The following is a 25,054-nucleotide window of genomic DNA, read 5'->3' as shown; positions in this document are numbered from 1 at the left end:
TGAGATGAACCGAAAAGTATTTTACTTATACATAAATGTCTCTGATAATATAATAATCCTTAATTTGGATAAGGATTAAATTTACGACACATATTTAAGGTTTTTGTGGTACACGCAAATATAGGTTTCCGATTTTCGACACCTCGGGTTACAAAGTAGCAATTTTCCTACGATTCTAAATTTTTTTTTTCACATTAAATATAACCTTTTTGGATAAACGGGCTAGCTAATGTTGAAAAATTGTTTTCTAATATAACCAGTAGCTTCCAAGATTAACCCGTTTAAACAAACAAAATCTGCAGATTTATAATATTAGTATAAATTATCCCGACATATATTGTGGTATTATTTTGCAGTAATAGTAGTAAAGTATTAAAAAAGAAACGTAGTATCCTAAAAACTTATTTGCATTTAAATGAGTATACAAATAAAATCTTAGATAACATTTTTTGTCATATCTCTTGTAACCGTGAGATATTTACTCGTACACTGTATAAAATGATAACTTATTTGCTAATAGGTAATATTTGCCCCAATAGCTGATAAAAACATATGTGTCGAGGGCTTTATTAGAGGCCGAAATCTGGATTTCGCAAAAAAATATTCATTAGATAATCAAACGTAAGTTGAACTCATAACATTGAAACACTTTGTGACAAATCCCAATTTTAAAGCCGGAAAAAAATAAAAAAATATATTCTACTTAACGTTTGGATGCTAAGAATTATTAACACATAACCTGGCTATGTCAGAAAGATAATCACAACTCTAAACACGGTTGGTGCAAGACTACTCATCATTGGAACTATCTCCATTATGAAAAATGGCATCAGTTTCACCATTACTATATATTCGCCTCTTTTTAATAAAAGGCACTTTAAAAAGAATTTATTCCAAAAATCTATCTTGGATTGATGTTTTTTTACATAATATTTACTATTTTGATTTAGAGATATCTTAAACGTGCTAGCAGAAATACTGCTAATACAATGCTGGCACATAATATCGCTCGTAACCTAAATTTAAGGTCGAAATTTTATCGGCATAGCAAACAGAAAAGCGGCAAATTGGAATGAGAAAAATAAAAAAGGAGAAACTGATTATATAATACGTAAAATCAAGAACCATAATTTATACAATGTGAACAAATTAAAGCGGCTATCTTTCCATACTAACTTATCTATCCTTATCACTTTCTCTTAGGATTTAGGTTGTAAATATTAAATGATAAGTTTTTAAATAATGATGATGACAGAATCAACTCTTTAGTGCTCATCTAAGCCCTGGCACAGACTAACATCAATATGAATTTCCAAGATAAAGTAGTCATTGTAACTGGAGCCAGTTCAGGAATTGGTGCAGCGATAGCAGTGGGTTTTAGCTCCGAGGGTGCACGTATGGTGATAGTTGGTCGCAATGAGAGTAAACTAGCCTCAGTAGCAGCTCGCTGCAACGAACCACTTGTGGTGAAAGCTGACGTTGGAAACGATGAAGATGCAAAACGTATAATCGATCGAACGATTGATCATTTTGGACGAATTGATATTTTAGTTAACAATGCTGGTATCGGAGTATGGGGAACGCTCGTTTCAGGCAAACTTGTTGAGTCGTATGACACTGTTATGCGGGTCAACCTTCGAGCTGTGGTAAATTTGACATCACTAGCTACTCCTTATTTAATTCAGACTAAGGGTAATGTTATCAACATATCAAGCATCGGAAGCTTAATTCCAGCAATTGGAAGTTCTGGTTTTTCAATGTATGCTGTGTCGAAAGCAGCTATAAATCATTTCGGTGCATGTGCTGCTGCAGAATTAGCAGAGTATGGAGTAAGAGTTAATACTGTAAGCCCTGGTCCAGTTGTTACAGATATTTTGGAAAATGCGAAATCTCCCATAACATGGGATGATTTCGAAAAAATGACTGCATTGGGTAGAGTATCTCAACCAGAAGAGATAGCAGATTTAGTAATGTTTCTCGCGAGTGACAAAGCGAAAGCTATTACCGGATCTAATCATGTTAGTGACAATGGTCTTCTTGTTAAACGTTACTAATTGTAATGATAGTGATTGTAAGGATTTTTTGTAAAGTGATGTGTTAAATAAAAAGTAATGTTTCAGATAGATGACTAACTTTATTACGTCACTAACAAATCTAACTTTTTTAGTTTTATTAATAGTATTATTTGCCATGATAACATGCATATTATATTAAAGATAAAAGATTTATATGATGTAACATATCGTATTAAAGACTTTCGAATAGGATAAGACGTTTCTTACTTACTATTCTTTTCGTTTTTATTTAAAATGTTAAGGCCATTTTAATTCCTGTCTGATATATTTATTAAAATTTTAGTTAAATTTTTTCTGTTTCTGATAAAATTACAATTAAGAATATATTTATAGAGACTGCGTTCAAAGACGAACTCTTTTCAAACTTTAACGGTTTAGGATCTAAGCAATGTTTCGATCTGATTCTTATGTGACTCAGAGACACCTCAATTCATTCAAAAAGCGATCTTCCTATCCGAAACTAAGAGACTGACTAATCCCAAAAAAACCGGACGATTTTTGATATCAGGATTATAATCAAAAGAGCGAAAAGACGAGAAATAACGCCGTCTAGCGTAGTCATAACGTGGTTTCTTTATAAAAAAAATATTTTACGAAAATAAAAACTTGATTAGTTCATAGTTGACGATGTATAAAATTTGAAAATGACAACCTTCCGACCCTAGTTTGAACTCAGGTTATCCTGAGCCTTCCATGACTATAAAATTATCGTTCAATGGAAAGCTAACGATCAACATGGCAAATGCCTTCGAACTCGTCGTGATTGTGGGCTTCACGTTAAAACAGCTCAACAAAAAATATAATTATATTGTTCGATGTTTGTAACCTTTACTCACATAATATGTTCACTAATGATAAGGTAAATTCACATGTGTGACTGACTGATAAACTGTAAGACATAATAGTCTTAAGTTACAGAAGAGTCTTCTGCTTTGATTAAAGAGATTAAATCATTCTCCTGCACAGGTAATTTTTCAATAATTTAAATTTAAGCCCACTAGTTATAACATAAACTTATAATATGCTTATAATATCTATATATAAAATGTAGATCTAATAATAATAAATTAATTTTTGTTCTTTGACACTTTAATATTACCTTAGAAATAATTTGTCTTTATCCAATAAATATGAAAAATACATCAGTTTTATGATCCCATATCCACATTGAGAATAGTGTTAATGATAATCTGAATGCATAATTATCGAATAACTGCTTAAAAACTTCAAATAATTTCACCAACAAACACATAAACCTTGTTTTGGTTCTTTATCTGAACAATAACTTTCTACTGAATTTGTTATGAAAATAACATATAAAGTGAAATATATAATATTACTTGTGTTTGACTGTAATAAAACTGTCTAAGGTATGAAATTGATCCGGTCTACGATTACATGAGCCCGTTTTGTGCCACAGCTGTTCTAATTTACAAGTCAACATTCATGTATTCACATTTGCCTAAACAAAAATTTCTCTTAATAGAAGGCCATTAAAGTGCAGCAAAAATTAATTGGAGTATAAGTCGTTTTTTTTTTCCATCGTTATTACGTTGTTGTTATAAATATCTAATGATAAGTAATTAGATAAGAACAATTTTTTTCGACATTTTAGTTTTAAGAATTACTCTGCCGTAGACAAACGTCAAGATGAGTTTTAAAGACAAAGTAGTAATTGTAACGGGCGCCAGTTCAGGTATTGGTGCAGCAGTGGCGGTAGGGTTCAGCTCTGAGGGTGCCCGGGTTGTGATGGTTGGTCGCAATGAGAATAAACTAGCCTCAGTAGCAGCTCGCTGCAACGAACCACTCGTGGTGAAAGCTGATGTTGGAAACGATGAAGATGCAAAACGTATTATCGATCGAACGATTGATCATTTTGGACAAATTGATATTTTAGTTAACAATGCTGGTATCGGGGCTTGGGGAACGCTGGTTTCAGGCAAAATTGTTGAATCGTATGACACCATTATCCGAGTCAACCTACGAGCTGTGGTAAATTTGACATCACTAGCTACTCCTCATTTAATTAAGACAAAAGGTAATGTCATCAACATATCCAGTATTGTTGGTTTGCTACCCTCAAGTGTTAAATCGGGCTTGTCAATGTATGCTGTGTCGAAAGCAGCTATAAATCATTTCGGTGCATGTGCTGCTGCAGAATTAGCAGAGTATGGAGTAAGAGTTAATACTGTAAGCCCTGGTCCAGTTGTTACTGATATTTTGGAAACTTCTAAATCTCCCATAACATGGGATGATTTCAAAAAAATGACTGCACTAGATAGAGTGTCTCAACCAGAAGAGATAGCAGATTTAGTAATGTTTCTCGCGAGTGATAAAGCGAAGGCTATTACCGGATCTAATCATGTCAGTGACAATGGTCTGTTTGTTAAACGTTATTAATTGTAATGACATTGTTAAAGATTTTTCATAATGTGATTTGTTAAATAAAAAGTAAAATTAACAATGCCATTTTACTAACATAGTATTTATATGCTGTTAATAATTATCCCCCTTAGAACACTTTTACAGTTCTCTATTTGAAAAGAAAAAATATAACTTTTTTGTTCTTTTACCCGTTTATACTTTTATGAAAACAACTCTAATCGTTTCAAATCCTAAATCCTGCCCGTCTTTTTTATATTTCAGTTAGATGACTAACTTTATTACGTCACTAACAAATCTAACTTAATGAGATCTAAGACTTTCGCGAGTATTATTCATTTAAATGAAACTAATACATTTTCGGATATACTACGCGGATTTTATTATTTTACAACTACATAATCCCGACGTTTCGGTTACTTTTCAGCAACCGTGATCACGGGCAGACGAGATGTGAGTGTCTGTCAGTCGGTCCTTGTTATTTATCATCTACCGCCATCGATTTCTTAATTTTCTTGCGTACCGCTCTCGCTACATGGGATTTTATATTTTAAAGGAGGGGGTCCCAGGTGTTTGATAGATTCCAGCCATTTCTCTATTGAAATTTGGATGTTTTTTAATTTCAATAGCCTCGCGGATTCACCTCGGTATGTACCTGTCTTCACGAGCGAGGATTTGTGGTTTATCAAACCGTATGTAGTGGCCTGGTTTGTCCATTGTGTGTTCACACACTGCTGACTTCGACGCGCGCCTACTTTTGATGTCTGAGATGTGTTCCTTCACCCTTGTACCGATGCTCCTCTTCGTTTGTCCAATGTATGATAAGCCACAATCACAATCGAGTTTGTATACACCCGCTTATTGCAAAGGAATGGTACTCTTGATAGGTCTCAAGAATTGGCTCACTTTCTTATGTGGTTTGTAAATAGTCTTGATCGAAACCTTCTTCAAGATGTTGCCTTTTCTGTCAGTAACTCCCTTCACATATGGTAATATTGCAGGCTCAACTGTGGATGGCTTCAAGTGGTTCTTGTGATGCTGGCGAGGCACGGCCAGGTTGTTGGTGGTGAGAGCTTGTTTTGCATGCTGCAGCTCGGCCTCTAGGTGGTCAGCATCACAAAGGTGTTGGGCTCTCTGTAACAAAGATTTGCCAACGGTAGCTAACTGGATAGGATGTTGGTGTGAGTTTCCATTGAGATACCTATCAGTATGTGTGGGTTTTTCAGTGGTTGCAAAGTAACCGAAACGTCGGGATTATGTAGTTTTAAAATAATAAAATCCGCGTAGTATATCCGAAAATATATTAGTTTCATTTAAATGAACAAATCTAACTTTTTTAGTTTTATTTATAGTATTATTTGCCATGATAACATACATATTACATTAAAGATAAAAGCATTTATATGATGTAACATATCGTATTAAAGACTTTGGAATAAGATAAGATGTTTCTTACTAGCTACTCGTTTCGTTTCTATTAAAAATGTCAAGGGCATTTCAATTCCTGTCTGATATGTTTATTAGAATTTTAGTTAAAATTTCTCTATTTCTGACAAAATTACAATTTACAATATATAAATATATTGTACGTGGTCTCTTCATAAAAAATGTGTTTTATAAAAATAAAAACTTGATTAGTCCATGACGATGTATAAAATTTGACAATGACAATTTTCCGACGCTAGTTTGAACTCAGGTTATCCTGAGCTTTCCATGACAATAAAATTATCGTTGACTAGAAAGCTGACTATCAACATGGCAAATGCCTTCAAATGCCTCGTCGTGATTATGGGCTTCACGTTAAAATTGCTCAACAAAAAATATAATTACATTGTTCGATGTCTGTAACCTTTACTCACATAATATGTTCGCTAATGATAAGGTGAATTCTCATGAGTGACTGACTGATAAACTGTAAGACATAATAGTCTTAAGAGTTTTTATTTAACCGGGGACTTAACGCAAATATTTACAGCAGTCTTCTGTTTTGATTGAAGAGAGTGAATCATTTTCTATCACAGATAATAATTGTAGAATACTGAACCCAGTATTTTTCAATTATTTAAATTAAAACCCACCAGTTATTACATACAATTATAATTTGCTTATATCTAAATGTAGATCTAATAATAATGAAAATAGTTTTGTTCTTTGACACTTTAATGTTACCTTAAAAATTATTTGTCCTTCTCCAATAAATATAAAACACACATAAGTTTTACCAACTCATATCCACATTGAGAATACTGTTAATGATAATTAATCTGAACGCATAATTATCGAATACTAGCATAAAAACTTCAAATAATTTCACCAACAAACACATAATCCTTGTATTAGTTCTTTATCTGAACAATAAATACCTACTGAATCTGTTATGAAAATAAAATATAAAGTAAAAAATACAATCGGTTCAAGTTTAATAATAAAATACACAGAATGACTGACTGGCTGACTGACGATCACTGACGATCACTGACTATACACTGACGATCACTGACGATCACTGACTGAACACTGACAATCTCGCAATACTGATACTTAGCTCCAACTGTCGAGTTCTATTGGATGAAGTACATTAATTCTGTGAGTGGACGGATGGATTCAGGACAAAACTAAATAAATGTCACTGTCTATGTCTCGGTAGGCGAAAGACAAAATATACCTCATACGATCCGAGACTATCGTTAGGTGGTCAATGCGTTTCTGCGGTTACGGTAAATGCTCCTTTTAAATTTCTCGGTCGCAAGATAGATATATAGATAATATAGATCGTACTCCATTCTTAGAAATAATAGTAGATAGCTTTTTGAACGATCTTAACACGGTCGATAATCAACCGACAAGTAACGTCAAAAAAGCTTAGATCTACGATAATTATCTAACATCACGTTGAATTGGCCTTTCCTCGTCTATGATTTTAGTAAGACCATTCTGTCAAAACTAGATGCAAGCGTCGTAAAGGTTTTGAAGTTGTGGATCGGGTTCGCACTATCGGCTGATTTGTCAGCGTTATTCAGGGATCGAAATAATTTTGAGATGAATCTAAAAAGGCCATCGGAGCTCTTCAAACACCTAAGAGTTTCCAAATGAAATATCCTGGGGAAATCCCATGATGACGTCGTTACATCACTCCCAAAAGACAAAGATACCCTAGGGCCTAGAGCTAGAATCAAGACTTCAATTCCACAAACAGTTTATGATAGGGGCACAAAGTAATAGAGTAGGGTTAGGATCAAGTAGGAACGCCAAAGATACGGATATATTAAAGACCTTTATTCGGCAAGACGAGAATTCTAAATATAAGATCCATGCAATGAACTTAGAAATGCAGAATGAGTGCCTACACATAGGAGATTTTTGCATCCCATTAGCACTAAAATGGCGCATTTTAATTCATGATTGGTCGCCAGCACTGCTAAAATTGAATCTCAATGCGTTTCAGATGACTCTTCCAGATCAGAGTAATTTAGTAAAAGGGGGCAAAGGTACCAAAAAAACTTACTACATCTGCGGGGAGGCAGTTGGAAATGCTAAGAATTTGCTGGTGGGATGTAGGGTATTCCTAGATAGCGGTCAGTACTCGCATCGTCACGATAGGGTTTTAGAAATCATACGTGAAGTAGTTAGACTATCGGTAGCAAGAGCGCAAAAAGTAATAACCACGAACCAACGATAAATAAATTTTATGAGAGAAGGCACTAGGGCTACAAAATAAAACGTCAAGCCTTACTCTATCATTAAAGTGGCTTTGGATTGGACTATAATGATGGATACGTATTAGAAGCAATATAAAATCCCAGAGGCTATTTGTGCAACGGCGTCTAGACTGGACATATTTTTATATTCGCAAATTTTAAAGCGCGTTGTGATAATAAAGCTCATGTTTCCTTGGGAAACCAATATCAAAGAAGACTATGCCAACAAGGTCAACAAGTATTACGAGCTCACTAACGAACTCGCTAAAAGTAGGTTCGTTGTAAATTTGTACGCAGTAGAAGTAGGAGCGAGAGGTATTATAGCCAAATCTCTCTACAACCTTCTTAAAAACCGAGCCTGTCAAGAACTAACATCAGTTTATTCTTAGAACGTGCGTCGAAGGCAGTAGGTTCATTTTAAATTTGATTAGGTAGAGAGAGGAGCTGGGACAATGGAGGTGAGCGGTTAACGCGCATTAGATAGGGTCCCTTAAACCTACACCTGGGTCGCTAGTCCCAGGCACTGTTGAAGCTCCTCTCCCTGCAACGCGATGGACCCGGCACCCGCACGGTGAATCCATGGAATGCTGAGAGGTTTCTTCTCACTTGTACTTGACTGTGATGCAACTGCCTGAGGTGTGAAATTGATTCGATCTACGATCACATCTATTTCCAACTTTATATTTTGATCCCGGTTTGTCCCAGAGCTGGATTGATTAACAAATGTGTTCATATTTGCATAATCATAAATTTTCGTTAATAGAACGCCATTAAAGTGCAGCATAAACAGATTTCAGAAGAACAAATACCCCTGATTGCTAAAAGGATCCGATCCTGGGGTAACCACTTTTGGCTCGGACAAGCAGCCATAAGCTACTCGTTTACCTCAGCCTGTTTTTTGGTAGGATAAGCAGAATATGTTTGAAAAAAAAATACCAATTTTCATCATTATTTCCTTCTCTATGACATTGATAATAATCGCACATACAGTTAAAACAGTCCGACCAGAATTAACATCTATATATTTTATAAATTTATCAACTACCTCTGAGCCAAGAAAGTGCCTTAAAACGATTACGATCTGTTCACCACCGTTTTATGAAAATTATTTTAATCGGAACATCCAGTGGATGTCCAAACATTATTATTATGTTTATTTGAAAACAACAAATAAAGATAACAAAATAACTTATTTGGTTGTACACAACTAGTGCTAGCTTATTATAACTATCATCTTACTTTTTATTAAAACGAGTAACGTTACCTTTTTTTACTTAAATCTGAACTGATCACACAACTTTCCTTTGTAATTATTTCAATTTTATCATCCAACGACATATTGAAAATGTATTCGTATTTAATTTCGTTAAAGTCACAAAAGCCGCACAGTTCACAGCTATTATTTTTCATAATTCGCGAATAAATTCACTAATTAGCTAATTTAGACTTATTCACTTGCGCTTAGAAAGACAATAATAACAAAATGGATAAATAAACATTTGAACGGCATACTGACAAATTAAAAAGTCCCTTATAAAGTTTCATTTGACAATCAACTCACTTTCTATGACGTTTTAATAGAGATTTCAAAATAAAAATAAGTGCATTTACTCAGTGGAAAAGACAAAAGTGAAGAAATAAACAAGTGACTTACATCATACAGTGTGGATAATGTCTTACATTGTGAGAAAACTATATAATCATTAAAAAGGCTCGCGCGTGAAGTACTCGTATTGATTGTTTATACAGACATATCTCCCATGACATTTGAAGTGAAGGACTAACTGAAACTGAAGTGAATCGTGAGTTTTCTAATCACGGCAATCGCTTTTTTTAAAATAAAAGCGATATAAATAACCCTACTTCTTCAATACTGAGATGACTTGCAATATTAAGAATTAACACCACAATTGTACAAAGAAGCTAGTTACATCTGTTAAAAGTTACTCGTATCACTAACACGAACCCGAACTATCTTCGATCTATGATCGATCCGTCAACTGTGGCACTAATGTACTACACTAGCGACATCTGTGGAAATCTATCCTTATCACTAATTCAAGTCAGAACCATCTTCGATCCACGAGCAATTTACTAATGAGCTAGTTATCTTAGCAAGTCACAAAACGAACTCAAGAGGGCGCTAGTAATAACAAAAGTTCATTTGAATAACTGTAGTTCTCTTTAAAGAAACAATTGGAAAGTTTAAAAGATGGAGGAAATAATGCACGAGCTTCTAAAAATCGAAGGGATCTGGATGAACAGAAAAAAGTGACGGAAAAAGTGGCGCAAAATATAAACTGCACAGTGGAAGATAAGTTTAAACTAATCAATGAAAAATACGAACATCTAAGGGAAAAATGTGAAAACCAAGAAAAGCGACTGTATTTTCTGGAAAAACAGGCAAGAAAAAACAACATCGTCCTTTTCGGGATAAAAGAAATTGAAACATCATATTTTAACCTTGATAGTCTCATAGTGAGGGAGGGCGCCGCTGTGGCACTGTCAACATCGTATTGTACTCGTATTTAAAGTGGCTTTAAACTTATTTAAGTGCTCCAAAACAAAGTGATACAATCAAAACCCAAAACCAGTGCATAATATACTTCGAACAATAAATAAAACACAGTGCATATATAACAAACTTAAATAAAAACGTGCCTAAAATCTTTCTATATAATGTCATTACAAATTCGTCAAGATACCAAGACATATTGTAGTGACCAATACATGTTGTACTAGTATACCAAGACATGTTGTAGTGTACAAAAGAACTAGAACATGAAATTGCACCAAAAACAGTGCGTAAAACTAAAGCATCAGAAACTATAACCTCAAAAGTGTTAAATAATCCTCCGTTCTTGAATCATCGATCAAAAACCATCTAGTAGCGCCGTTTATTATAATCTATCAAAACTTCTTAGCCAGGTCATAGTTCGAAGCGTGCTCCTTTATATCGCAACGCTTAGACAACTCGGTCGCTAGCATAAACAGAAGTACTGTACCCTATAGAGGGTGCCAAGGGTATTGCAAACAAAGATGGAAGAACTAAAAAATATTTTAATTAGCAAGCAACAGCAAGATATAAAACTGCAAAAACAATATATGCTAGAACTCAAAAAGATATTAAGGATACAATATTCAATAGTCTCAGTGAGAAGTTCAATAGCCTATAACTGAAAAATGGGCTTTTGGAGGAAGAAATAGAAGAACAATCAAATAAAATTAACAACTTAGAGAGACATTGCCGACGCAGAAATCTGATATTATTTGGCGCAGTAAAAACAGAAAAGTCGTACAATGAACTGGTAATACATATAATAAATGGGAACATAAAAATTACATACGACATTTACAGCATAGAAGCTCTGAGAAGGCTGGGAAAAAAAGGAATAAAAGTTCGACTAATAGCAATAATATTCAGTCTTGACTGATAGCAATAACAAATTAAAAATTAAAAAAAACAGACAAAACCTCAAAAATACTGCCTATTATATAAAAGAAGATTACCCTATTGAAACTTTAATCAAGCGGAAAGAGCTACAAGTACTACTACAAAAAGAAAAAGACGCGGGAAATACCGCTTTTATAAAATATGATAAAATTATAATACTGAGCAACAAAAATCCTCCACAGAAACAAGCAAGCAAAAGAATCCCCGGACACTCGCCACTCGGACAACCGAAATGCCTAATATTCTAGTAAAAAACCACAAATTAAAAATAAAGGGGATATGAATAACTATATAATACAAAAGCCGAAACTAATTCTTACTTAGACAGAACCATTTTTTTTTGGCGCACTGGGAAAAAATTCCTTACGCATCCCCTTTCCGTCGGGGGATGGAGAGGGGTATGTGGGACTCCCCGGGACTCCCCGGTTCCCGGTATACCCACTAAAAGAACCCAGTGGCGCTCCGACCTCTCTTGACTGACGGGGGCTGGGAATCCGATTTATATCCATCCTTCCGCCGGCGATTACCTGCCTTGTGGAAAACCCCTCACGCCCCCCCGTGTGAGGGAAGCCTCTTTTGTGGACGGAGCGCGCGGCCATCTCTGGCCGTCGCTAGAGTTGTGCGTTGTGATGCTGGCAGACCCCCAGAGGCGGGTGAAAGTGGACGCTGTGTGCGCCGCCTTTCGCCTTTTCGCGTAGGTTTTCTAGTAAAGAAGATAAAAGAAAATTACTGGGAGTTCCGAGTGCACGTAGAGGAAATCAGAATAGAAAATCTGTATTTTGTGATAATTTGAGCTTGATCATAGGAAGAAATAGACCATTTTTACGAGGACTTAGCGAAAGGTCATGATTGGACACCTGCTGAGTACGCTTTTTGTTTCTCATCATCATAATCATCAGCCTATCGGAGCCCACTGCTGAGCAAGGCCTCTTCTCACATGGAGAAGGTTAGAGCATTGATCACCACACTTGCTTAAAATGGGTTGGCGATTACCATGTTATAATTTGAAATTATAAGACCAGGCTTCCTCACGATGTTTTACTTCACCGTTTGTCAGTGGTGTCTAAATACTCTTAGAAAGTACGTATGACTCGGAAAAGATCACCTTGGTACTTGTCAGGTTTCGAACCCGCGCCCTCACGTATGAGAGATGGGCCTTTAGCCTCCAGGCCACCACGACTAACACAGTTGTGGTGGCCTGGAAGTCGTTTTTCTATAGGCGACATGGATTTCTCCAGATAAGAACACACGAAATGAAATTAATTACATCATGAAACGCAGAAAGGCCTCTAAAAACGAAGTACTACCATCTTTCTCCTTTGGATCAAAGCTCAGACTACTAAGAGCATCAATACTCCTGAATACAATAAAGAAAAGTAGGCGCAATTTCTGTAATTTATCCATTAAGCTAAAAACTCCAGCAGAGCAGGAAAGGTACCTTACAAACTTCTACGGCTTTATACCACAAATAATAGAGAATCAAAACAATTGTAACCTCTACGTTACTTAGTACTACCAACATATTGAGCATCACATTAAGATAAGTCTAAAAAATATTAAAGGAACGCATAAGAACAAAATCCTATCGGCAAGAGCGTTAGAACTCATGAAGAAAAAAAAAACGGAGAAACTACAAAATAAGTCCAATCTAAACAAAACTGACAAAAAGAACCTAAAAACTTTGCACAAAAATACCAATAAAGAAATTAAAAGGTGCTCTACCTACAGAACAATAACTATAAAAAGACACCTCAATAATTCTAGATCTGCCAGAAAAGCTTACAGAGAGCTAAATCAAACCAAAACATGGTTTCCTTTCCTCAAGTCTTGCAACAACAAATGCAAGTCTCGCACGGAAATCATAAACGCTGCTACTGATTTCTAAACAAATTTATACAGCTAACCCCAAAATCAAAACATGGTTTTCTATAGCTACACAGTTACCTCTACAATACAACAGTTTACAGAAAATGAAATATTGAAATAGTTCATGAGGAAGAAATAACCAGGAAAAAGCCCAGGTCCGGACGGGATCACCAACGAATGCTTCAAAGTTGCGAAGACTCTACACCTGACACCAATAACCATTTTATGAAACAAAATACTTAATGAAAAAGTCGTGCCACATAATTGGATGGCATCGGAAATTATACTACTATACAAAAAAGGCGACCCGGCTGATATAGGCAATTACCGTCCTATAAGTCTAATGTCTGGTTTCTATAAACTTCTTGCATCCTGTCTACTTTAAAGGATAGCTCGAGCCATCGATGTCCACCAATCGATGGAACAAGCTGGTTTCAGAAGCAGTTTCAGTACGATGGACCATATCCAAGTGACCGACCAGGTGATAGAAAAATATCTAGAATTTAATAGGCCCCTATATTTGGCTTTCATCGACTACAAAAAAGCATCTGACTCAGTTTCCCACGAGAGTATCTAAGAGTTGCTGAAAACACTAAATATAAACGAAAAGTACATCAATATGTTAAAAAATATCTACTCTACCAGCACAAGTAGAGTCAAATTGGATAGAGTGAGCGAAATAATCAACATAACGAGAGGTGTCCGGCAAGGAGACCCGGTCTCACCAAAATTATTCATAGCCGTCTTGCAAAACGTAATGGGAGAGCTGTCATGGCGCAATTAATATAAATGGGAAATTTTTAAGTCATCTTAGTTTTGCCGTTGACATAATTCTATTTTCGGAATGCCCTCACCACTAAACAAAATGGTAAACAAATTGAACCAGGCTAGCATAACAACTGATTTGTAAATGAATCTGGAAAAAACTAAAATTATATTATTAACTAAAAATACTAAAATCACAACTTTCACTTCCGACTAATAAAATAGTCATGGATACAGGACTGCTACCGTACCTTACCTATGGATGTCAAACTTAGACCTCTGATCTCAAAACCAGGAGCAAAATTCAAACTACCCAAAGAAGAATGGAGAGAAGCTGCGTAGGTATAAAACTGAAGGATAAGGTAAAGAACGTTGACATTCGAAAGAAGACTAAAACATACTTTTGTAATGAAAGCTAAATTGAAGTGGGCTGGCCATATGGCCCGTTACAGGGACGACAGATGGACTTTACGGTCAGTAAAGTGGCCTGGGCCAAAAGCCACCAGATCAAGAGGTCGACCAAGGCCAGATGGGTTGACGAAATAGTAGCGTGTGTAGATGAAAGCTGGATTGAAAGTGCTAAACACTGAGAGGGATGACAATCCTGGGGGAGGCTTTTACCCGAACAGGGTCCATCATTAAAAATTTAAGCCAATCTCAATGAAAGTATTATTAGAATAATATTATCTATAATTATAATTAAAAATCAAATTTAATGATTATAATAAAAAATCAAATTTATTTAGCGCTTTAAATTGTAATTTAATTTTATAATTCTCAAAATGTTATCATTTTATAATATTATAGTTTATTATGTATTTTGCATGGAATAAATTAAAGCTTTATTAGCCTACTACATGAAGGTCGAGCAGAGAATTTTGTGCCATAATTTTAATTGTGATTAATTTGAGACTTCTTTAATTCCGTTTTGTAGGTACTCAGTCCCGGAGCTTTCGAGTTTCTTGAATCTTACTAGGAACGTATTTAACGCATAACGCTCAAGGAACATACAAACTTACTCTAGGAACATAGCTGATATAGATTTCTCTAAAAAAACAGTAATTAACATATTTTTTTGGATATTTCATAACAGTCTTATCTATTTTTGTTAAGGTAATCTTTTAGATCTTCTGGAAATAAGTATATGTAATGTAATGTTTTTAATGCATTATTGAACAATTTAAATAAATTAAGTTATGTTAAATAAATTCAAGTATGCAGTTATCGCCTGAAAATTAATTGGAGTATAAGACGTTTTTTTCCATCGTTGTTGTTGTACTACGTTGTTATTCTAAATATCGAACGATAAGTAATTAGATAAGTAGACACTAGACACTTAGACACTTTAGTTTTAAGCAGTACTCTGCCGTAGACAAACGTCAAGATGAGTTTTAAAGACAAAGTAGTAATTGTAACGGGCGCCAGCTCAGGTATTGGTGCAGCAGTGGCGGTAGGGTTCAGCTCTGAGGGTGCCCGGGTGGTGATGGTTGGTCGCAATGAGAATAAACTAGCCTCAGTAGCAGCTCGCTGCAACGAACCACTCGTGGTGAAAGCTGATGTTGGAAACGATGAAGATGCAAAACGTATCATCGATCGAACGATTGATCATTTTGGACAAATTGATATTTTAGTTAACAATGCTGGTATCGGGGCTTGGGGAAATCTCGTTTCAGGCAAACTTGTTGAGTCGTATGACACCGTTATGCGGGTCAACCTACGAGCTGTGGTAAATTTGACATCACTAGCTACTCCTCATTTAATTAAGACAAAAGGTAATGTCATCAACATATCCAGCATTGGTGGTTTGCTTCCAGCAAGTGCTAAATCAGGCTTGTCAATGTATGCTGTGTCAAAAGCAGCTTTAAATCATTTCGGTACATGTGCTGCTGCAGAATTAGCAGAGTATGGAGTAAGAGTTAATACTGTAAGCCCTGGTCCAGTTGTTACTGATATTTTGGAAAATGCGAAATCTCCGATAACATGGGATGATTTCAAAAAAATGACTGCATTGGATAGAGTGTCTCAACCAGAAGAGATAGCAGATTTAGTAATGTTTCTCGCGAGTGATAAAGCGAAGGCTATTACCGGATCTAATCATATCAGTGATAATGGTGTTTCTGTTAAACGTTTTTAAATAAAATGGTGCTACCGAGAAAATTTTTTCGCTGATACATACATAAATAAACCGAAATAAGAATTAACAAATGAGTTTCTTCTAACTTTTAAATTTAAGTTTCCTTAAAATCAGTGATCCCATTACAATCGTTTTATATTTGAAAAAGAATCTTTTTATTTGTTCTATTTGACGATGACGTGTTTAATTTTCTTGAAAATCACATTTATCCTTGAAAATGTTAAAAAACTGTCTGTCCTTTTCATTTGAGTTAGACGCGTTTTCTTTATTTAGAAGATTAACACTAGATATGGTTATTTAATATTTTTTGGTACTGCTATTGTTTTTGTAATAATTTTGATAATTCTGTAGGATTTTTTAAAAAGTTGATTAATTTCAAAATAATATATTATTTGACTAACTTTTTCAACCCGTCTGTCACTTCCATTACGAACATGTTTAATTTTGCTAATATAAACTGATATGGTTACGTCAATATTATATTCAAGATATGTTATCTTAGCAATATATAAATGGTGTTCCATTTATATATTGCTACTTATCATAATTAAGATAAGACGTTTCTGAGTCATTGTACTGAAATTGGCTTTTGTTATTAAAATCTTAATGACTATTTTAAAACTTCTGAAATATATTTGTCTTTAGAATCGTAACAACTTCTGCATATGAGTTAAATTTAAGATATTTAAAAATGTTTGAAACTACAATTTTAAGGACCTGTAAGCCGGAATATCATCATCATAAGTATCACAGAATGAAAATCTGGTTAACATAATAGAAACAAAAAATAAATTGCATGTTTTAATTAATTTTTATTGAAAATTTCAATTGTTTCCTGAATTAAGCCGCGTGCGGGTATATGATTTTTGTTTTTGAGTGAAAAAACAAAATCTATCTCTCTATTTGATAAATCCACGCGATAAGTATTTTGAGATAATTGTGATAAAAATATTTAGATGTACATGTGTTGTCTTTTTGCTTTACTTGTTTCATATTTTCTAATATTAAACATTACCCAAATGTTCTTTATCTTTCGTCATTAAATAAAAGTAAGGATGTAAAGCCTAATGACTTACTCATTAGTCTAATTTAGTTTGTTTGTTAATTTACTTACTTTACATTACCATTAATACTTCAAGTTCAAATCTAAGTTAAATAGGACGAGTAGAAATCCTTTGGTTTCAAATAAAAATAAATTATTTAAAAAAATAAAGGTGTTCAGTAAAAGATAACGTAAAGTATATATCGTAATCAACAGATATCGCTATCGTTAGGAATAGTTGTATAGCTGTTTCTAGGATATCTCCGACTACTATTACTAAAAATTTGATATCAAACTTAGATACAAATAAGTCAAGACACAAGTTAGAGTGAGAACAGAAATTGTACTTGCTTAAAGCCTTTACAAAAATTTATAAAAAAAATAAATAAAAAATTTCAATAAAACATAAAACGGTAATATTTTTTGAAATTTTTGCCTATCGCTCTTTCAAATAATATTTTTATGTAAAAGTGACGTAGACTTTAGCTATCTTTAAAAAATATTAAATTTATTGAATGAAATGTTTAAAATTTATTCTAACGCAATAAAGGCAAGTTGCATTGCTTTATTACTTACTTGCCCACTAGTATGACCTCTTTCGAAGAATCTAACTTTTTAACAAACCTGTTAAAAATCTATCAAAAACGATGACTAGGCAGCTCATAATCGTAATTACTAATATTAAACCACTTTTATATATAAATATTATAAGAGAGTTTTTGTTACGAAGATGATTTCAGCGGTCGGTAGCAGGTAAATGTGCCTCATCTTTGAAAATGTTCAACTTTACGAGAGTCATGATCCTTTCTCGTGCAATTAAGTGAAAACAAAATGGCCAAAGTCGAAACTCGATACCTGTTTTATGTTCAAACTGTACCGAAGTGAGACAATTCGCCGAGTTTTAATGTGAAGGGACATATTTTTTCCGATACTTTACAATTCAGTCTTATCTTAATTTTGTAACGTCAAGAGTTTGTGAACTTCTGTTTAAGAATGTTTCAAATATATGTGTAATATTCAGAAACATAAATGATAAAGTTAGAGTAAGCGGTTCATAACAGATAGTTAATTCTAGCCTGATGCGTTTGTGTAAATAATATTCTGCTATATGGTGTTCTTAAAATACATTAATAGGATTACGCGAAACAAACTAAAAGCGGCATTTCCGCGAGTCTATATAACTATTTAGATCGACTCTCTTTATTATATGATAGCTTATGTAGTTAAATTAAAATATAGGGAAGTAACGTCCTGGGAGAAGTCGTAGGTCCGAACAGTGTTCCTATGGTTTATAGTTAACATTTTCTTTCAGTGTTTATGAAAATAAAGATGTATGCATTTTGACCGCTATTTTAACCTAAACGGAGTATAAATATTTTGTTACACATTATTATTTATCTTTTAGAAATGAGTTATATATGGAAACATTAAATTTTGAAAATCATGTGTGTTAATAGCTAGCTCGGTTATTCCTCTGTCTTTATGTAATGTTATTATTGATATTTATATAAAAAGTTATAGTTTCTTCTTTCACAAATAAAAATAAAACAGATGACTAAATTAATAACTTGGAATGTATTTACTCCTGTGATATCACAATACTCGCCCGTCATTGAAGCATTTTATTCAGAAATTAAAGAATGTTAGAAAAATTTAAGCCAACAAGTAACAACATGGACGCACCTGCATATATATGTCGTGACCGCAGACAAGAACGTGAACTGAACTGAACTATTGTGACCTCGCGAACAACGCGCCGCTGGCCATAGTTTATTTACAACTTTTGTAAATACTTACTGAGGTTGTAAATTGGCAGCTTTAAAGTTATCAAAGTTAGCAAAAGGCTTAACACATAGTTAACGTAATTTACATATAACAATATACAAAAACATTTACTTGTTAGTACACAATAGTCAAGTTGATATGTAAATAAATATTGATTGAAATTCTAGTAGGGATTTATTTACGATAACGGATCCCTGAATTCCCGTTGAACCTCCCTTATCGCAAGTAAAAACTCACTTACAATCCGGGCGATAAAAAAAACTCGTTGAAAGATAGCCGGGAGGGACAAAAAATAAGTTTCGGACCCTACTGACACCTGCGCCTTACCATATATTACACTTGTAGTACTTTGAATAAAATGTTTTTGTTTTGTTACACCCGCCCGGGTAGATAAGACGAATGTGTCTTTTTGTGGATAACTTCATGCCAGAGGCGTTCCCCGAATATTCTCTAAACAAACAGTCAAATATTATGCTTTCATATATAACCTTCTCCGTTCTCACCATGAAAAATATCTGACGCACTGTGTGTAAATATAATATTATAACATATTGAAAAACACTTTGATTTTGAATAAAACTTTCAACAAACTAAAACTGAGGCAAAATTCAAGAGTTTAGAGAAAGGAAAATAGAGCCATATATTATTTTCTGTAAGCTGATGTAAAAATTAGAATGACTTCTACTTTGATTTTTTTCAATTTAAACTTTAAAGAAATTTATTTATTGGAGGATTTTTATATAAAAGATGGGAAAAGGGAAAGGGCAACCAGGTCTCTCACTCATCGGAAGAAACGCAGCCATTAAAGACTGCTTCACGCAGATCTTCTGTGAGAGGGTGGTTCTTCCCCGGTCGAGTTAGTCCACGTTCGAGCTGCAGTAACTTAACCACAACTAGGCTCTACCGCCTATAAAAATTACTTTTATATCAGTTCATTTGCTTACTACGGGTTTTTTTCGTCAAACTGAACACAGTTTCCATTTACTTACGTACCTACGATTAGACAATTCTATGAGAAGAAGATCTTTGAATGGAAAAAAAACTAGAAATTGTCGGTATTGAGTAATAATAAAAAAAAACTAGTTGTAAAGGCTCTGGAAAAGTAGTTAAATTTGGTTCATGCATAATATTTTTTTATATTCGCTTTGATTCGTACCACTTTTGAATATGTGACTCAAGGTGAATTGGAGTTTGATCGATAATAATAAAAAAATAAAATTAACTGTTAAATTTCTAAAATAAATTATAAATTAAACCAAGAAAATTTAAACACAATAGAAGTCGTTACAAACTTTTGACGTTACAAAAATGTACGTAAATCATGCTTTCTAAAATAAATTAGCAATAAAAGGCTTCAAATACTAGCTCAAATAGAAGCCACATATTGAATGCACTTCGTAGAAATCTGCATAATGCAGGCGAACGTTCAGCTCTTTAACAATACTAAAGACCTAAAGCACTCAACTAAATGACGACGTACTGCCTAATTTGTATACGATAGAACTTTACCGTGAACAAAATAGAATATTCTGAAGCTCACTCACTCCCGACGGCCGAAGAATTTACTCTACTTTCTGATTTATAATAACTTTTATATTTAAACCCGTTCAAAAAGTTCAGTATACATCTGAATTTTACTTAAACTTGAGGTAAATTAGTTTGAGGGGCAAACTCATCAGCGGATCATTTCCGAGGCGGATATAACATTGCTCGGGGTTTTTGATGGAGAATATTTAGTTAGAATCAAAATATATAGTTCCAAAATTACTTTCAGAGACAGGTTTTTATACATACATTTTTTATAAAAATCTGTAAATTTTTTCCTATCAATGTATCCTCTAACAATCTGTCAATCATAAGCAATTCGTTCCATGTTCCGTCCCGCCGTCGTCTAGTGTCCAATACCGTTTTGTTCTGGCATATGTCGCTTTATTATTCCCAACATATTTCAGAATTTTACAACTCCACGCTATAAAACTAAAACTATCGGGGGTTTAAAATGTTCTCTCCGTTCAAACTGAATATTTTTAGTCAATTTCAATATAACATCGTCATATCCTAAAGCGTTAAAGATACTTATTTTTCTTCTTTAATTACTTTTTAAATATTAAACTTAACATGTCAAAAATTAAAAAGAGTGATAAATACTAAATTGTATAATTGTTTAAAAATAAAGTTCCGTGTGTCATATGTTACTATTTTCAAAAGGGAACTTTCTGGAATGTATTCTTTTGAAGGCTTATAATGTTGTGGGGTCTCCCCTCGTCATTACTGCGTCACTACTGCGGATTTCCGATAACTACACACTTCCAAAATGAAGTGCAGATTTGGCATACATCATAGAATCTACAAGTACCTACTATGTAATGCTATAATAACGCAGTGAGGCGGGCGCAATGATCGCGAAGCATCTAGCTATGGACGTGCTCAGCCTACTACTGGCCCGTTTACAGAGACGTCGTGCCGTCTGCTGAAACATTTATATCTTTATGGTTATTTTTTGTAGCAACAGTTTCTAATAGTATGCTTCATTTTTATTATCATATCTTGTCTCAAATAAAGGTGGAAAGAAATACATAAGAATCCGTACAGGAAAATTAAGGAACAATTTTATCTTATCATCTTACGTTCAAGAGCACTGCAGAGTAATCGAAACGTCGGCCTAAAATCTAAACAGTTTTTGTGTTTTTTTGCAAATAAAATGAAATAATGTCGTTCTATTTATACATTTAAGAATATATGTATTATATAAGAATAAAAATTTTACCTTTCCCTCGCTACTTTGGATGGCGGTCTTATTAACAAACACTATTGGAAATTAAACTTTGCTTAAAGCTTTATAATTTTTCGTTATAATATCCTTAAGTAATTGTAACATTAATGAATTACTTTGTTTTTTTGTAACATAAGTGAAATGGTAGCCATATTAAACGTGAAGGTGCCAAGTAAAATTCTGTGTTCTTAAAATTTATCGCCTTTTCGGTAAATATGTGAACGATATTCGTTCTTGTCTACTTTGGTAGAAAACGTGTATAACTTTTTTAAGTTTCTTAGATACCTAAGAGACCGCAGTGAAGAATCTTCGAAGGTCGAGTTCTAAACCCTTTAAATATTTGGGTCGCAGGCCCGAGCATAGCAGAGACATAATATAGATGTAATTTACATAAAATACTTAAATCTAATAAAGTTTTATACTTAAATAGACAGCACAAATATGAGAAATGTTTTACATTCGATTAAGATATTAAGACCACAACGTCGAGGTGATTTGTAATTGATCGGTTCTAATAGTATTGTGATGGCAGGAGGTAAACAGACAGACAAACAGTGGTGGCTGCGCTGCGGCTCCTAGTGTTGACGGATTATTGAGAATTGATATTGAAATGGACAAACGTTTCGGCTTGATAGTTTACAACTACATAGATTTAGAAATTCTTGATGAAATAGAATATTCATCTGATATAAGTGATAGAAATATTAGTAGAGTGGTAATCAGTGATGTTGTTACTTAAATAAATTTATAGAAACAAAAAAAAGCGAAATTTTGAAAGTATTGCATTGAAATATTTCAATACATTTATATTTAATGATATGAACCGGTGTTTGTTACACGATGAAGAGAAGCGGAGGCAAGAACAATCACATATAAGTGACGAAGCAAACCACCAGCCAGTGATGCAAGTCAGAAGTTGTTTATACTAGCTGTTCTAATATATAATCCTTTGTCCTTAAATTGATATCAAAGCAAGATTACTTGCCACTTAATATAAAGTTGTTTTCGATACATTTTTTCTTACATTTTTTGTTTCTACGTTTTATAATAGGACTCATACCTTTTTCAGATCAAGAACATATCTAATTCTTTACAATCCTCTCCCTCGTGCTAACGGTGACAGTGTGAGGTCTCTTATTACAGAGGGCAGGTGCGACTCATCCTTTGTTTGTTTCAATACTAGCAATCAAGGATAGATCGCATTTTGTTAGCCTCGATTCAATCAGGCCACAATAGCTTTACGGAAGGTCAAAGTGAGATTGTGGTTTCCATCGTGTGTTAGAGAGAGGGCTAAATTGAAAAGCTAGTCTTTGTATGAATATGAATGATGTTTTATTATATCTGTGATTGTAGGCTTTAACGTTTTGATATAGAAATGAGAAAATGTTTTTTTCAATAGTATTATATATAAAATATTTGATAAAAACTATTCCCGACAAAAAAATAATTAAAGCGAGGGTATTTGTTATCAAATAGGTACAATATTCACTTTCGATAACTTTTCTTCATTTCTTTGTTTTGCTTTTTTTAGGTATTTATTTAATCCCCCCATATAACTAGTATACTACTACCTATTATATTTAATTCAAACAATGATTCAACTCAAATTAACACATAAACAGCTTAGTTTATTTTTCAGTTTGATATCTAATACTGTTAAAGATAAAATCATAATCTTATAATATCGATAAAATATTTTTTTAAGATTAAAAACGGTGTGTCATTCTAATTGATTTCATTTATAACGAATTTATGTAATTTTATAATGTACTTCCATTTATTTAGCTATCAACCATACAATCCACCATCTTATTTTTTCTCATTTGTATTTATGTGATATTAAACTAAGGGTTGAAACGCGGCCCGTCTATAAATATAAAGTAGATCGTCTATGATTAAACATGCATCCACCGGACCAGCGTAACCAGCAGTTAGTGATGCCGGCCACGCCGCTGACTCATAATTTCCTCCGTGTTTTATTTTAGAGCGAACGTGGAATGCTTATTTTACGAATGATTGATCCTCCGTTTTTGTTCCTCCGAGCTACCATTTGATTGTATTATATTCAAATTCTATAACTCTTTTCATTTCGGCTGTTTTGTTTTAAGCTCGTAAAAATTGATTGATACAATTTTATTATTGATTGTAAAAGAATTGTTTTTTAATTGCTTTTTTCTTATATTAAAGTATGTAAATGGAATTAAGTCGGATATATTTTTATAATTATATTTTGATTGATCACCAGAGATCTCAATCACGAGTCTATTAACTAAAAGTTTCTGTTGCTCATGTGACTTTATCAAACGTCACGGATTCTTACGACATACAATAAAACCCATTCACAATATCTTTCAAGATGGACATGAATTTTTCTTTTATAAGGAGATTTAAGGTATTTGGTTATTACTGGAAATGTTTTCTATTAAAAATAGTAGGTTCATTAATTTTTATAGTCTCATGTATGTATATTTGTATCTATTTTATCACTAGGAACAAGTTTCTATAGTATGTAATGAAGATTTTCTAAATTTTCCTCTTTTTTACGTGTGGAAACGTTCTTTAAGATGTTACTTATTCTGTGGGAAATTTTTTTTGCTGATTTTAATATGACAGGTTGTCAATCATTGTAACTTTTATCTGTATATTTTTTTATTTACTGATGTACTTATTTATTAGTTTATATTCTTAGGTTCTATGTAGTGTTACTGTGATATCTATTATTATGTGTGGGTTTTATATAATCTTTATTTGGATAAATTGTGAGGATTTCGAATAATCTTCCACGGAACAAATCCACGCTTGTATGTATCAGTTTCTTAATTATTAATGTATTTTGCTTTCATGTATATAAAAGGACTAACAAACAATTATAGGTTATTTAAAGCCAAAGGTTTTTATAATATCCTTAAAATAATTTACATCGCTGTTTCAGCTATGATAGTTCCGAAAAAGGTTTTTTTTTAAATAGAATCTAGATTCATCAACACTTTAGAGTGAGAATAAAGTTTCAAAGTGCCATCCAATTCAATAAATCCAGCAGTTTGTAACAAAGCAACGATGCGTGACGGCGTTGACTCGCC

General features: G+C 33.6%; 4 protein-coding genes across 4 annotated transcripts in view; all 4 read left to right on the top strand.

The window, feature by feature from the left end:
* LOC116771145 (uncharacterized) overlaps positions 1–25,054 on the top strand; it is a 209,069-nt gene that overhangs the window by 124,913 nt on the left and 59,102 nt on the right. The gene's annotated exons all lie outside the window — the stretch shown is intronic.
* On the top strand, positions 1,272–2,218 carry LOC116771148 (uncharacterized oxidoreductase SERP2049-like). Its single transcript, XM_032662891.2, has one exon. The coding sequence runs from the start codon at positions 1,305–1,307 to the stop codon at positions 2,052–2,054; it is 750 nt and encodes a 249-aa protein (XP_032518782.2). The 5' UTR covers positions 1,272–1,304; the 3' UTR covers positions 2,055–2,218.
* On the top strand, positions 3,681–4,645 carry LOC116771146 (uncharacterized oxidoreductase SERP2049-like). The gene has a single exon (XM_032662889.2). The coding sequence runs from the start codon at positions 3,726–3,728 to the stop codon at positions 4,473–4,475; it is 750 nt and encodes a 249-aa protein (XP_032518780.2). The 5' UTR covers positions 3,681–3,725; the 3' UTR covers positions 4,476–4,645.
* On the top strand, positions 15,586–16,555 carry LOC116771147 (uncharacterized oxidoreductase SERP2049-like). Its single transcript, XM_032662890.2, has one exon. It carries the CDS (start codon positions 15,625–15,627, stop codon positions 16,372–16,374), a length of 750 nt encoding a protein of 249 aa, XP_032518781.2. The 5' UTR covers positions 15,586–15,624; the 3' UTR covers positions 16,375–16,555.

The sequence above is a fragment of the Danaus plexippus genome, chromosome 17, assembly GCF_018135715.1.
Source record: "Danaus plexippus chromosome 17, MEX_DaPlex, whole genome shotgun sequence".
NCBI classification, from domain to species: domain Eukaryota; kingdom Metazoa; phylum Arthropoda; class Insecta; order Lepidoptera; family Nymphalidae; genus Danaus; species Danaus plexippus.
Note: the sequence above shows the minus strand (reverse complement) of the source record. Positions and strands in the feature narration are given on the sequence as shown.

What these genes read in the sequence shown, in the direction of transcription:
- LOC116771147 (XM_032662890.2), top strand. Translation starts at nt 15,625, where the DNA reads ATGAGTTTTAAAGACAAAGTAGTAATTGTAACGGGCGCCAGCTCAGGT.
- LOC116771146 (XM_032662889.2), top strand. Translation starts at nt 3,726, where the DNA reads ATGAGTTTTAAAGACAAAGTAGTAATTGTAACGGGCGCCAGTTCAGGT.
- LOC116771148 (XM_032662891.2), top strand. Translation starts at nt 1,305, where the DNA reads ATGAATTTCCAAGATAAAGTAGTCATTGTAACTGGAGCCAGTTCAGGA.